Here is a 13,226-nt window from a genome sequence, read left to right on the forward strand (position 1 = left end):
CTAGGTCTGAGAAACCTTGATCTTTTCGATCATAGATAAGAAATATATATATCATCCCAAAAAAACATCAATGAACCACGAACCTATCACAGAGAGGATAGAAACCTTGCCGTATGCTGGGCTAGATCTTGAAAAAGGTCTGGTTGTGGACCCTATGGAGGACCCTATGGAGGAGACCGAGTCCGACCCCGTGTCTACCCCGAACACTACAAACCCTGGCCCTGTGCAGAACAAAATACTGTCCCGAATCCTGAAAACGTATGAAAGACACCGGCCAGGGATGTTTGTTAAGGAGAGAAAGCTAGAGCTGCACACGGCTCTGTTTTTTGTGTTTGTTATTCTGATGCTAATCACCCGCAATCTCTTTCTGGGCATTATCCGTCTTCTTGTCTATGTAGACATTGCAGACTACCCGGCAAAAACTCTGTTTACTGCACTTGAGGCTATAGAGCCGTGTATAACCCTGTTCTTTCTTCTTCTTATGTCAACTAAGCTTGTTCGTTCCCGGTGGGTGTCTTCGTGCTTGGCTGTGGTCTACGGTCTTTTGCACGGGGCATACTTTTTTATTGTGATTGTTGCTCTTAAACAGGAAATAGTCTTTGTTAACGGTTTTTCACTGGCTAGTCTTTATTTCAAACAGGTAATACTCTATCTTGGGTACAGCTTTATTTTCCAGAAGGTAGCTGCAACCCTAATCGTCAATCTTTTGGAAAAGGCTTTGTCAATGATGGTTTTTCTCTACATTGCCATACTCTACATGATCACCACTACAATAGACGTGTACGCTGAGAGAACAAGGACGTGGATTGAAAAAGTCTTTGTTTCGGTTGTTCTTTCGGGATCAAGACAGGTGAACACCAGTCTTTCGCAGAAGTATAGCAAGTATTTGGGAGAACACTTTGATGCGGTGCACAATCTTTTTTCAGGGTGTATCTTCTCCCTGGTTGTGTCTCTGGCTCTGTACCGCTCCTGGGTTAACCATCTAAAGCGCAAGCTCAAAAGAAAAACACCAATGACATCTTCTGAGAAGGCTTTGCTTATGTTCCAGGGATCAATGATTGTTTTTGGGTTCCTTTCAACGCTTAACATATGCTTTGTCCTTGTTAGCATTATCGTGTCACAGAACGAAAAGATTCCAAATGCAGTTACATCAACCCCTCTGTTTGTGAAGATTTATGACCTTGCTCACCAAACCATTCTTACCTAGGGCCAGTCCAACCACCTACCACACACCACCCCAATACTTTCACTTTCGGGTAAATGGAAAGGGGTGGCAGACCGTTCTAGAACCAAAACAAACTATAAAAGCATCCATCATTCAGAAAAACAATATGAGACTAGCTAACCTGGGAAAGATAACCTTTACTCTCGCCCTAACCGCTGCCAAGGGTGGTTTTGCATACACCCCACAGACACAAGATGCCACCACCAATGTATCTGAGCAACCTAACCCAAACAATTACGATACAATGCTAGCATCATTCCCATGCAACCAGTACGAGCCATGGAGGCCACTATGCCCACCCGCATGTCCACCCGCATGTCCACCCGCATGTCCACCAGTATGCCCACCAGTATGCCCACCCGCATGCCCACCAGTATGCAGACCCAACCCATGCGACCCGTGCCCACCAGTATGCCTACCTAACCCATGCGACCCGTGCAGGCCCGACCCGTGCAGGCCCCGAACCTGGGACAACCAAAGCATGTACTTCTTCTTTGCAGCTTTGTGGGCAAGAGTCAAGAGAGCAACCACCCCTGCAGCACAAAGAAGGCTCCGCAGGGAGCTAATTGCTCTAATCAGGTACGCCATCTCCCTTCTAGAGTGTCAATCCCCATCCTGCCCACCACAATTCATCACTCCAAGCCTAAGAGGCACTTCACTTAGGAAGCTGTTCAGAATTCTTAAGCAGATAGCCTGTCAGTTAGATAGTTGTAACATAGCCTGTCTTCTTCGTGGCCAAGGACAGTTTGTCTAATGGCGCTAATAAAGGAAAATTGGTGCTTTTTTATGTTTGGCGCTGAGAAGCACTTTCTCTCAAAGACCCCACCCGGGTCTACTACCACGACAAAGGACGACTTTAAGATCTGGCTGGGAAACTCGGGATACACCCCTCGTCCCCACACAAATGCAGCCAAAGAGCACATGCTGCCCTACAAGAACATGTCCCCGGCAGTGGCAGCTGAGCTAAACAGGCTCTTCAACAAGCACCTCCAAAGCATTGCCCAGGAAAACAGAAAAACGCCAATGACCAGCCTGCTCCTCCGCATGGAGCTCATGGGCGCCTGTATTTCCCCCGTTCCCCACACCACTACCTACACTGGAACGGAGGACCTAAAGCAGGGCATTCTTCTTAATGAAACCAAGAACGTTCTGGCCATTTCACTCGATGGGGCAGTCAAGATCTTTCCCAAAGCCATGAACAACTTCGTTCTCCACGTTAACGGCAACAGCTACTTTATTATTGGGCCATCTCTTAAATCGGAAAGAAGATACGCCAAGGGCACCCCTCAATGACCGGGTTTTTCGGGTTTTCGATTTCAGGTTTTCAATGGCCAGGCTAGACTGGGACTGGGCCCGGCGTCCAAACGGACTCTTCAAGAACAAGGCTGCTAATAAATTCAGGTAACGCTGATATGGGGACTCTTTTTTGCGCAAGAGAGTCTCTTTCTCGCACAGTTACCTGTTCGTCGCTTAGCGTCTCAAAATCAACGGTTATGCAGAAGGGAACGCCTATTTCGTCGGCCCTTGAGTACCTGCGCCCAATTGAGGCCTTGCTCTCATCAAGGGTGCAGCTAACGCCCCGGGAGACAAGGGAAGCCTTTATCTCCTGGAGCAGCGGGGTGAACCTTTTGTCTTCCTGAAGCGGGAGAATGGCGCACTTGACTGGGGCCATCCCTGGAAGGAACGAGAAGACTGTTCTCTGCTCGTCAGTCTCTCTCTGTGAGAAGGCGTGCCAAAGCAGGGCGTAAAGGATTCTCCCGATCCCGAACGACGGCTCAATGACATTGGGCACATACTCCTCCACGTGCTTGGTTTCCTTGCGCTTTTCTACCTTAACCAGGAAACTAACGCCATCCTCCTCTATCTCTATCTGGTTGTTGCTCATTTTAGCCTGTATCTCTTCCTCTGCCATTGTCTCTAGGCGGAGGATCAGGCTCTGGGCCTTGCCTCTAAACTTTGCCCCAATCTCCTTCTTGTTAATGACGGGTGCAAGTCTTTCTTCAGTCACTGGGTGGGGGAGTGGTCTTCGGGCCACTAGCTTGTCTCCCGTTTTCTTGGAGTGGACTGAAAGGTCGTAGCACGCCCGGTCGGCAATGCCCACACACTCTATCCACCCAAAAGAGGTGCTTATTTCAGCGTCCCAGCAATCGGTGGCATAGTGGGCCATTTCCGTGGGCAGGTGCTGTCTTATTCTTATCTGGTCAGCAGGTATGCCTATCTTTACCAAAAAGGTAAAGACCCGAACAATGAAGTACCCCAGCGTTTCATTGTTGACTACGCCGGTAGATACGGCCTCTCCCATCTTCATGCTTTGCAGCTCCTGGGGCGAGTCGTCTGATGCCCCCTTCTTTCTAAAAAGCAGGGGAATGGATGTCTCCCTGCACGTCGCAAACTTTGGGTGCTCCTTTTCTTCGGGGTGGACAAAGTGCTCTACCTCAGCCATTAGAAACTCTCGAACCCGGAAGAGACCCGTTCTTGGGCTAATTTCGTTTCGGAACGCCTTGCCAACCATTGCGCTAGCAAACGGCATTTTGTCCCCATTTACTTCAAGGAGCCTTTTGAAGTTAAGAAACTGGCCCTGGGCCGTTTCTGGGCGGAGGAAGCTTTGGGTCTTTCCTCCAGGGCCCACCACCGTTCCAAACATCAGGTTGAAAGGAACTACCTTTCCCAGGTCGTTGCCCTGCTCGCTCTTAATCCCGTAAGTGTTGATGATCCCTTGGAGGTCTTCTTCACTGAAAGAGTCAATCATTGAGGCCGTGTCTGCCATTTTCTGCTTTGCTCCAGCCTCTGCTTTTTCTGATGCACGCTCTAGCCACTCTTTCACTAAGTGGTCTGCCCGGTAGATCTCTCCCGTTACTGTGTCCGTGCACATAAGGTCTGTGAACTTGTCAACGTGTCCACTTGACTTGAGCACTTCAAACGGCGTAATAATAGCTGAGTCTATCTCGTGCATGCCTTCCTCCAGGACAAAGTGTCTTCTCCAGGTGGTCAAAAAGTTGTTCTGTAGGGCACACATGTGAGGACCATAGTCAAAGAATCCACTGACTCCTCCGTACGACTCAAAGCTTTGTACGTAGAAGAATCTTCTTTTGGCAACCTGCTCCATCTTCTCTCGTTTATTCTTTATACTCTCCATAAAAAAAGACTTACTAAACTATTTATGGGCTTTCGGGTTCTCGGGTTTTTCGGGCTTTCGGGTTTTTCGGGTTAGTGTGTTCGGGGTGTTGGGGCGTCAATGCCCCCGGACCCTTCGAAGGATAAACTCTCGATGCGTTGATATCCGGTTGAGCAGCTTGGGGGACTCAAACGGCTTAATCTTCTTTTCCTGGATCGGTGTGGTCAGGGTGCTTTGTATGTGTTTAAGGAGCCAGGCATCTCTTGATACTACAAAGGAGAGGGCATACCCCTGGGCCGCAAGTCTTCCAGTGCGTCCCACTCGGTGGATGTAGTCTATGTGGTCGTTGGGCAGGTCGTAGTTGATAACACAGCCAACGTCTTTTACGTCGATCCCTCTAGAGGCTACGTCAGTGGTTAGCAGGACCCGCGCAGTTCCTGACTTAAACTTGTAAAACGCTGAGTACCTCTCTCGGCTGGGCATTCCTCGGCTTAGGCCAACGGCATTGATGCCTAGTTCCTGCATGATCTCTGTCAGAACGGTGCAGTCTTCCGAGCGGTTCATAAAGACAACCACTCGCCTTTCTCTGAACTCTTCAAGGAGCAGGGTGGCTAGGTGTCCGTCTTTGGCCTGGTTGTGGACCAGCGCGTACTCCTGGGTTATGTTTTGGGGTATTTCTTCTTTCCGGGTGTCAATGGTGATTGGGGACCTTTCCATAACCATTCTCCAGACTTCTGGCGAGGTTAGTTCAGTGTTTGCGTGGTTTGCGGTGTTTGCGCGGTTTTCAACGTTTTCTGGCTGTATTTTGACAGGTACGCGGGGAGTGATGTCTGTGGCTGAAAGAAGAAGCATCTGGAAGGATGCGTTGGCGTGTGCAAGCTTCTGGAGAATGGTGTAGACTGCTGGTGCTTGGCTGCCGTTTAGGAGCAGGTCTGCTTCATCAAGCACTACTTTTTTCACCCTTTTGAAGCACATAACACTTTCTTCGGTGCAGAGCATAGCTGCCAACCTTCCTGGCGTGGAAATAACAACGTGTGGCTTCCTGTGGAGCGCTGAGACTTGTTTGTGGACATCAATGCCCCCGTGAATAATCTCGCACTTTATTCCAAAGTAGTTGCCAATAACATCGACCTGTTCTTTCGTTTGTAGACACAGTTCTCTCGTTGGCGCAATAATTAGGGAGTGAATGCCGTACGGATCCTCTCCCAGCTCCTCAACGATTGGAATGACAAAACAGGCTGTTTTTCCCGTTCCTGTTTCTGAGAGTGCAATAATGTCTTTTGTTTCTTTCAGGGGCAGCAAGGCCTTCTGTATCTCTGTTTTGGTGGTGTATCCAATCCGTTTGAGAATATCGTTCATCTCTTCGTGCACCGAGAAGGACATAAATTTTTTCACTGCGTAGATAGATTTAACGTACTGGGTCCAGGTCTATGGGCTGGGGTATGGGTCCAGGTCTATGGCGGGGTCTATGGCGGGGTCTATGGCTGGGTGCAGGCGACTAAAGATTTGCCAGTTCAAGAATGCTTCTGACATCGTGGCAGTACCTCAGACTATCAAGGACCGCAATGGTAGATAGGAGGTAGCAGTCCTTGGTGTCTCCGTCGTATGGGTCAATTGGTAGCTTGTTGTTGTAGTGGGTGTAGTCTGCTGAAAGTATGACCACCGAGGAAAGGTCGCTGGCTACTTTTTCGGGGTCTCTCAAATACTTTCCATCCAGATAGTCACAGTCCGTGCGATATAGCCGTTTTAGGAAAATCTTGCCTTTTTTTTCAAGCTTATCTGCAATCGCATCAGCATACTCCTGCTCTGCCGTGGTGTAAAGCACCAGGTGGTACCACTCCGAGACGCTCTCAATGAACTCTTTCACCATCGGCCGCAGAGTAATGAAGTGCGTGCATATCTCTCCATTGGCTGGGTACTGAACAAAAAAGTCGTACCGGTGCTCAGGCCTTCTTATCGTTGAGTGGAGGATCACCCCTTCAAAATCAAGCGCCAGGTATCTTTTATCTGACCCGCCGTCATAGTTCGAAAAAAAGCACCAGACACCAAGCGAGCCAATGTACTCCCTGATGTTCTTTACGTAAATAAGCTTGCTCCATTGCGTGTTTGTTTGGAGGGAAAAAGAAACGGGTGCCTTTCCTCTGCGCAAAGGCCTCCTCATATTTTCTCTGTTTTTTAGTTTTCATTTATGAAAGTAGCGACTGCTCTTCTCCTGCTCATTGGCTCCCTCTGTGCAACCATGGTCTTTGACCTTCCCGACCTAAAGAAGCCTTTTAAGTTCAGCCGCGGCATAATACCCCACCAAATCTGCAAGGGAAGGTTTTTGCTTGAAACAGAGACCCAGGGAAGCGTCAATGTTTTTGTGTTTGCTGAGAACAGTATGCGCGTCTTCTCAAAGTACAACCTGAAATCAAGAGAGAGCGTCAACTTCTCTTTCAGCCTGACCGAGGGACAGGTGTACACCATCCAAATCGAAGAAAACACCCCCATTCCAGAGACAAACATCAAAATCCTTTACGAGCTTACCTCGCAGTACAACACCTTCGATAAGAAGATAGCTAGCTCAGAAGTCATCATTCCAGCCCTCCAGGAGCTCTCCGGCCTTGAGAAGCACCTGAAAGACCTAGCCTTCCAAACAACCAAAAGGCTGGGAGAGACTGTTGCTTTTTCCGACAGCATCGGCGAAATCGTCTTTACCATTCTCTGTATCAACTTCCTCATGTTTTTATCGCTCACTGGCATACTCACCTACCAAATGTTTACCTTCAAAGACTACCTCAAGAAAAAGAAGATGATCTAGTCCTTCGTCGCGGCCACCCCCCGAAAACCCTCGAAAACCCCGAAAACCCTCGAAAACCCTCGAAAACCCCGAAAACCCTCGAAAACCCATCCAACCCCTTGGTGGTGATGCTCCTAGTCGCCGATCGGGAGGGGCTATTCACCGATCGGGAGGGGGCTATAAGACAAAAGAGATGGCTGCAGGCAATGAATAAAGAGACAAACAAGATGTGGAGCGTTGGGACGGACAGGTGCTTTGTCTTTGAAAGGGAAACGGTTGGCGCCTTTCTTACCCGCAACTCTCTTTCGGTGTCTAAGTACTTGGTTGGCAAAGTCATCTACAGGGCTGGGAAGTTCTTTGCCCACGAGGTCCTCTTGCTCGATGCCTACCTAGCGCCCCCTGAAGCCAGCGAGCACTTCTACTACCTCTCTGAGCTGGGGCCTAGGGTTGAGGTCCTGCTGAACCGGTACACGAGGCAGTATTTAGGAACGGAGTGTGCGGCGGTCTCTTTCGTTCTGGCTTCTGGGAGCTTTCTTTCCGACGTGCGCTCCCTCCTTGAGCACGTCTTTTCCAGCCAGGTCGGCGCCTTCTCTTTTTTCAGCGCCACAGAGACTGAGTGGGGGCCCGAGCTGGCCCGGGCCTCTGAAGAGGCGCCCATTCACCTGGGCTCAGCCTACCACCTCCAGGCAACCAGCCCCTTCAGACTCGCCTGCTCAACGCCCCCCTCTTTTTCAGGCGTCTTCCTCCAGCTAGACGCCCTAAACAGTCTGACCCTTCTGGCTAAGAGGTATAGCGTCCGGGTGTACGAGCAGTTTATCCTGGCCGTTAAAGAGGGCGAGAAGAAGGGCACGGGGCAGTGCATAGAAATCACCGGGGACGTTCGGGCCTTCAAGCAGAAGGTTGGCAGCCGGACCTTTGCGGTGATTGAGACCCACGGGACGCGGTGGTCGCTCTACGCCAAGGCCCCGGGGTCTTTGGACAGGCTGCTCAAAACGATTGCCCAGGCCCCGCGCCACCAGCCCCGGGCGATAGAAGGCGGCGGGGGCGGTGCCTGGTCTCGGCACTGCACCGAGGTAGAGGCGCTTTTAAGAGCGCCTGAAACGTCCTCGTCGATGGTTGACCTTATGAAGCTCTTCCCGAACGAGCTTCCAGGGACAGGGAGTCTCTGTCCCACCACGAACAGAGAAGCCGCGGTTCTTCTCCAAAAGCTTGATGCCCACCTTCAGAGGAGCATTTGGGACAACGTTACCATTGAGTTTATTGTCTACCTTCTCTCGGCCCAGAGTGTTTCTCTTGTTGAGGGCATGCACGGGGAAATAAGAGAGTTCTCCAAGCACAGAAAGCGTCTTCTCTCTCAGCTAAGGGTCCGGGGGTGTGACAGGCCTGGGGGCTAGTCCGGGTTAGTTCGGGGTGGGTCTGGGTCAGGCCCGGGGAGCTGCATAGATTGCAAACAGAACCTCTCTCATGGTCGTGGAGGTGTTTTCTTTGTTTCCGGTGGCGTAGGCTAGGTCAGCTACGCTGGCTGAGATGCCCTGTTTCTCTAGAAGTGGAAGGACGTCCCTGGCAAAGAAGTTCCTAAAGTAGGAGTCTGGGTGGTCGATGAGGAACTGAACGAGGTAGCAAACTTCTTCTTCGGTGAACTGCTTTCTTGAATAAACGATTCTTTTCATAAGGGTTAGGTCGTACTTGGCATCTGGTCCTCTCCTAATAAACTGGTCAAAGGGTGTCTCGTAGTGCTCCGCGACTGACTCAGCGACTGCATCTAGGAGCATAACAAACTTCTCAATTCTTCTAATGCCAACACTGCGCCAGACTTTCTGGAGGGAGAGACAAAACAGGTGGAAGACTTCTTTTCCGTTAGATCTTTTGCTTATTTGAGAAACGACTGTTTTAATCCACTCCTCTTGTAATTGTAGCTTTGGAAGTTTCCAGAACGAGCTAATCAGTAGGTCTACGAGTTTTTGTATCTCCTCGTCTGAGTACACCTCTACATTTTCTATCTCTCCCAAAACCTCTCTGTTTATGGTAAACTCTTCTGTTTCTTCAACTCTTTTGCAGAACTCTTCCAGAAGCATGAAAAAGTTTGCTATGGGGTTGGGGCTATGTATGGGCCAGGGTTGTGGGGGACCGGGTTTGGGGGGCTGGCCTGGGCACTTAGATGTCTTCTGGAAGGTCCTCGGGCTCTGGGAGGTCTTCAAGGATGATCTGGTTCTCTTCAGCTATGCGGTGGATGTGTCCGTAGAGGTCGTCGGTTGCCTCAATGAGGGTGGGCGTTAGAAAGGTGAAGAATGAGCCTTCAGCTGGCACGCCAGCCTCTGGCCACAGAGCTCCTTCCGTCTGCACTTTCATTCGAATGACTTTCCTCTGGTATCCAAGCCTGACTGCTTTTTTTGCCAGGTCGCTTACCTGGGCCTTGGCTGGCTTTGTGCTTGGAGCGTACTGCGCCAGCTTAAAAAGCTCTTCTGCCTGTTCGGGGGTGAGCTTTTGTCCCGTGCCTGTGCGCAATCTTTTTAAAACTCCTTCTTTAACGGCTTTTCTCAGGTTTTCTTGCTCGTACTCCCGAGCTGCTTTGTCTCGCTTCTTCACTCCTTTGTCGAGTATTTTACGAATTGCTTCCTCCCTGCTTTCCCCAAACTCTTTCTCAAGGTCTTCTCGTTTAGCCAGCTCTCCTCGGCTGAGGTCTGAAAAGATGCTTCTTGACTGAACCACGGCATCTACCGAAAGACTTCTGTTCCTTTTGTACTCGTAAAGCTTGTTCGGGATAGCCGCTATCTCATAGGTCTTGCTCTTTCCCTTGTAAGTAAGTACTGTCACGTTGTCCATCTTCTTTGTCTCTGGAGCAAACACCATTCTAAAGGTCCATGGCTGCAAAATCTTGCAAACTTAAGTTTTGCTGGTGCAGTACTGGGGCCGGGACCGTGCGTGCCGCAACATACTGGGACCTTGACCGCACCCGCAACAAACCAACCCCTCTCTTGCCCAAGCCTTTATTTTAGTTGGACTAGACGTCTTTAACGTCAAACTCTGCCCCAGCTGCAAGTGAGAGAGCCTCCTTGATGGCCTCCATAAGCTCCTGGTCGACAGTGGACTCGGTGACGTACCCTGCACCCAGGGCCATGGCTGAGAGGGAAGCAATGGTGTCCTGGACCATCTTTTCAACACACGCCTCGGTGATGCTCAGATAGTTAACGTCAAAGAACTTGCCATCGGCAAACGCGTGGACGATCTGCATCTTGTAAACGAACGGGGTAATTCCGAGCAGGGTAAGAAGCGCTGCCTCAGAGTGTCCCACCTTCTTTCCCTTGGTAAGTGCCTGGCACCTTGAAAGAATCTCAATCTTTCCCTTGGTAATCTTGGTGACAATGCCAAGAGCCTGGAAGAAAGAAGTCTTTCCAGGGTCAAGTCCCGTAAAGACCGGCTCAATCCAGTGGTCACACTGGGAAGTGTTTCCTGGCTTGGCGACTGAGAAGACCTTTCTGTTTTCAAAGATGTCTTCTAGCTCGTTCAGTGATCCGTTAGTGAAAATCAGTGCAACGTTGTTTTTGATGACCTCTTCTACACCCCTTAGCTCTGGGTGCTCCTCAATGTATCTCTTGAGAGCCAGCTTAATCGTGGTGTTCTTTCCCATAAGGAAGTCTCCCTTGCCTCTGATGTCCTGTCTAATGAGCTGGATCTGCCTGGAGGAGATGCTTGTTAGGTCAACAACGAGGAACTTTTTGTACTGTGAGAAGTAGTCGACAGTTCTCTCAAAGGATTGCTCCTTTCTTTGTTTCTTGATGTTAGCGTTCATTACTTGTGTTTCCATTTGCAGCATTGATGTTGTGAAATGTGTGGCAAGGGTGAATAAAATAAAATATTTTAACTGACTGTGGTACGGTGGTACGGTGAACTAGCCCGAAGCCCAAAAACTATTTATTTAATTCCTAAATCCCTCTCACAAACAAACAGAGATGGATCCTCTCCCAGCAAAGCTGACACCCGAACGATTTACAAGGATCTGGGACACCTTCCAAAGAGAAGCGAATAAACTAGCCAGTGGCGTTCCGTGCAGTGCCATGGTTATTTACAACATCGTCTACCAGGTTGGTATTTCCCTGAACACCACCCTTACACTGCGCTTTCACTGGTGCATTGGGAAGTACTTTTTTGGGCTGTGCGCGCAGATGAAAGAGCGCATTGACGGGGACAATTGGGTCCAGGAGTATGCCTCGGCCTTTGCCAAGTACGAAAGAACCGTTGAGGCTCTGGAAATGCTTTCTCCCCACCTGAACGATGCCCTTGAGGCGATTAAAGAGTGTCGCCGGGTGAAAGACCTTGGGTATACCGTCTGGGAGCGGAGCATTCTTCGCCACCGGTACGACAAGCGCCTGCCCCCCCTCCACGAAGCCCTGCCCCACCACCGAGAGTATGCGCCCATCTGTCTCCGCTCGCTTGAGAAGATTGTTACGGACTCAAAGGAGCGCCTGGACTACTACAGGAACAACTATGAGACAGGGCTCATTAAAATAGCCGTTGGAGATTTTAAAAAGAGGATTGGGCTGTACGCGGGCGGGCCTCTACAGGAGCGCTTTGCTCTGGCGTGTTCGGCGATCCAGGGGGTGTTGGAGACGTACACCCCGCTGCTTCTGCCTGCCTCGCACGCTCTGCTGGAAACGATGCTTGAAAAGTCGGTGTTTACGGGGAACACCTACTGGCTGACCACGGAAATGCTGCAAATCCTTCAGAAAGATCCCCGATCTAACATCCACCGCCTTTGCATATCTGTAACGGCCCTTCCCAGGGAAATATTTCCGCTGTTCCTTTCGGTCGTTCGGGCGTTTACTGCGGACTACTGGCCGCGGACCGGGCTGTGCCGGGACCTAGCCCGGGCGCATCGAGAGCTTGCCTCCCTGCTCGCGCCGGGGGGGTGTCCGCAAACGCTGGCCGTTCTCTGCAGCTCTCTTTCCGAGCAAATTGAAAAGCCTGGGGCCGGAATGAAGCTGTACAGGTACCTGGAGGAGGCCATTCTCGCGGAAGATCTTGAGGACATAGGCAGCTTTCAGACCCTTATCGGATGCATTTCTCTGGAGGAGGAGAAAAAGATCTTCTACCGGGCGTACATTGAAGGGCTCATGGGCAGGGTTCTTAGCACCTCTGCAGTTAGCGAAATAGAAAAAGTCGTTATTGAAGCGATTGTTCTGCCGTGGGAGTACAAGCGCAAGGTTACCCGGATTATCGAAGACATTGGGCGGAGCAACAAGGTAAACGAGCACTTTGAGAGCATCTACGGGCGGGGGGACCACCACTACGCGATGGACTCCAGGCTTTTCCACTTCCATGTGACTGTGACAACTGCCTGCATGTGGCCCATCACCGACGATGCGCTGGTTGGGGTCAAGATCCCCAGGCCGCTTGAAGACATACTCACGATGTTCCACAACCTCTACGTAACGCGGTACCGGCGAAGAAGGCTCTTTTGGGCCGACACCCTCTCCATCATTCAAATTGAGGTGGAAACGGATAGAATCTACACCATTGAGATGACTTTGGTCCACTATGCCATACTTATGGCGCTTTCAGCCCAGAGTCTTTCTCTTGATGTGCTAAGTGCGGAGGTAAAGCTCAGCACTGCAGCCACTGCCTGCAGCGTGGACAACCTGTTCAGCCACGGGCTCCTTGTCTTTGAAAACGGTCTTTACGCCTTTAACACGGCGTTTACCTCCCCAGTAAGCGCCCTCACTATTAAAATGGAGGGGGTTGCGCCCAGCCGGGTGGGCACGCGCAAGCCCTACTACCAGGCGTGGATCTCCCAGAGGGTCAAGGCCTCAAAAACCATTCCCTTCACCGAGCTTTATAACAGCTCCAAGGAAACTGCCCTTTCTTTTGAGTGGTCGCACAGTGAGTTTGTGGCCGCACTTACAGGGCTCAAGGAAAAAGGTCTCTTAGATGTCGATGGCGCCAACGTTCTTTATGTCCCCTAAGCCAGGGCCTGGCCACTGTCTTTTCCATCCCGAACACCCTTGTCTAAATCTTCAAATAAATGTGCTGTCCTGCCGTGCCCTGTGCCCTACCGTGCCCTGTGCCCTACCTGGACCTGCACCGTACCTTGCCTGACCCCGCAACAAACC

General features: G+C 50.6%; 12 protein-coding genes across 12 annotated transcripts; 6 read left to right on the forward strand and 6 right to left on the reverse strand.

Moving 5' to 3' along the window:
• Positions 1-70: 70 nt before the first annotated feature.
• On the forward strand, positions 71-1,207 carry NEDG_00020 (uncharacterized protein; the record flags this gene model as incomplete). Its single annotated transcript, XM_067687438.1, has 1 exon — positions 71-1,207. One exon carries the CDS (start codon positions 71-73, stop codon positions 1,205-1,207), a length of 1,137 nt encoding a protein of 378 aa, XP_067545146.1.
• On the forward strand, positions 1,176-1,979 carry NEDG_00021 (uncharacterized protein; the record flags this gene model as incomplete). The annotated part of the gene is made up of 1 exon (XM_067687439.1): positions 1,176-1,979. The coding sequence occupies one exon, from the start codon at positions 1,176-1,178 to the stop codon at positions 1,977-1,979; it is 804 nt and encodes a 267-aa protein (XP_067545147.1).
• A 32-nt stretch (positions 1,980-2,011) lies between these two features.
• On the forward strand, positions 2,012-2,518 carry NEDG_00022 (uncharacterized protein; the record flags this gene model as incomplete). Its single annotated transcript, XM_067687440.1, has 1 exon — positions 2,012-2,518. One exon carries the CDS (start codon positions 2,012-2,014, stop codon positions 2,516-2,518), a length of 507 nt encoding a protein of 168 aa, XP_067545148.1.
• Positions 2,519-2,561: 43 nt separating this feature from the next.
• NEDG_00023 (glycyl-tRNA synthetase) lies at positions 2,562-4,361 on the reverse strand (the record flags this gene model as incomplete). Its single annotated transcript, XM_067687441.1, has 1 exon — positions 2,562-4,361. The coding sequence occupies one exon, from the start codon at positions 4,359-4,361 to the stop codon at positions 2,562-2,564; it is 1,800 nt and encodes a 599-aa protein (XP_067545149.1).
• Positions 4,362-4,457: 96 nt separating this feature from the next.
• NEDG_00024 (ATP-dependent RNA helicase DDX49/DBP8) lies at positions 4,458-5,723 on the reverse strand (the record flags this gene model as incomplete). The annotated part of the gene is made up of 1 exon (XM_067687442.1): positions 4,458-5,723. One exon carries the CDS (start codon positions 5,721-5,723, stop codon positions 4,458-4,460), a length of 1,266 nt encoding a protein of 421 aa, XP_067545150.1.
• A 115-nt stretch (positions 5,724-5,838) lies between these two features.
• Positions 5,839-6,501, reverse strand: NEDG_00025 (CTD nuclear envelope phosphatase 1; the record flags this gene model as incomplete). Its single annotated transcript, XM_067687443.1, has 1 exon — positions 5,839-6,501. One exon carries the CDS (start codon positions 6,499-6,501, stop codon positions 5,839-5,841), a length of 663 nt encoding a protein of 220 aa, XP_067545151.1.
• Positions 6,502-6,528: 27 nt separating this feature from the next.
• Positions 6,529-7,140, forward strand: NEDG_00026 (uncharacterized protein; the record flags this gene model as incomplete). The annotated part of the gene is made up of 1 exon (XM_067687444.1): positions 6,529-7,140. The coding sequence occupies one exon, from the start codon at positions 6,529-6,531 to the stop codon at positions 7,138-7,140; it is 612 nt and encodes a 203-aa protein (XP_067545152.1).
• Positions 7,141-7,247: 107 nt separating this feature from the next.
• On the forward strand, positions 7,248-8,513 carry NEDG_00027 (uncharacterized protein; the record flags this gene model as incomplete). The annotated part of the gene is made up of 1 exon (XM_067687445.1): positions 7,248-8,513. The coding sequence occupies one exon, from the start codon at positions 7,248-7,250 to the stop codon at positions 8,511-8,513; it is 1,266 nt and encodes a 421-aa protein (XP_067545153.1).
• A 27-nt stretch (positions 8,514-8,540) lies between these two features.
• NEDG_00028 (uncharacterized protein) lies at positions 8,541-9,194 on the reverse strand (the record flags this gene model as incomplete). Its single annotated transcript, XM_067687446.1, has 1 exon — positions 8,541-9,194. One exon carries the CDS (start codon positions 9,192-9,194, stop codon positions 8,541-8,543), a length of 654 nt encoding a protein of 217 aa, XP_067545154.1.
• A 79-nt stretch (positions 9,195-9,273) lies between these two features.
• Positions 9,274-9,969, reverse strand: NEDG_00029 (ribosome maturation protein SDO1; the record flags this gene model as incomplete). The annotated part of the gene is made up of 1 exon (XM_067687447.1): positions 9,274-9,969. One exon carries the CDS (start codon positions 9,967-9,969, stop codon positions 9,274-9,276), a length of 696 nt encoding a protein of 231 aa, XP_067545155.1.
• Positions 9,970-10,120: 151 nt separating this feature from the next.
• NEDG_00030 (60S ribosomal protein uL10) lies at positions 10,121-10,933 on the reverse strand (the record flags this gene model as incomplete). Its single annotated transcript, XM_067687448.1, has 1 exon — positions 10,121-10,933. The coding sequence occupies one exon, from the start codon at positions 10,931-10,933 to the stop codon at positions 10,121-10,123; it is 813 nt and encodes a 270-aa protein (XP_067545156.1).
• Positions 10,934-11,069: 136 nt separating this feature from the next.
• On the forward strand, positions 11,070-13,079 carry NEDG_00031 (uncharacterized protein; the record flags this gene model as incomplete). The annotated part of the gene is made up of 1 exon (XM_067687449.1): positions 11,070-13,079. The coding sequence occupies one exon, from the start codon at positions 11,070-11,072 to the stop codon at positions 13,077-13,079; it is 2,010 nt and encodes a 669-aa protein (XP_067545157.1).
• Between the last annotated feature and the right edge of the window lie 147 nt (positions 13,080-13,226).

The sequence above is a fragment of the Nematocida displodere genome, assembly GCF_001642395.1.
Source record: "Nematocida displodere strain JUm2807 chromosome Unknown 1, whole genome shotgun sequence".
Lineage (NCBI taxonomy): Eukaryota > Fungi > Microsporidia > Nematocida > Nematocida displodere.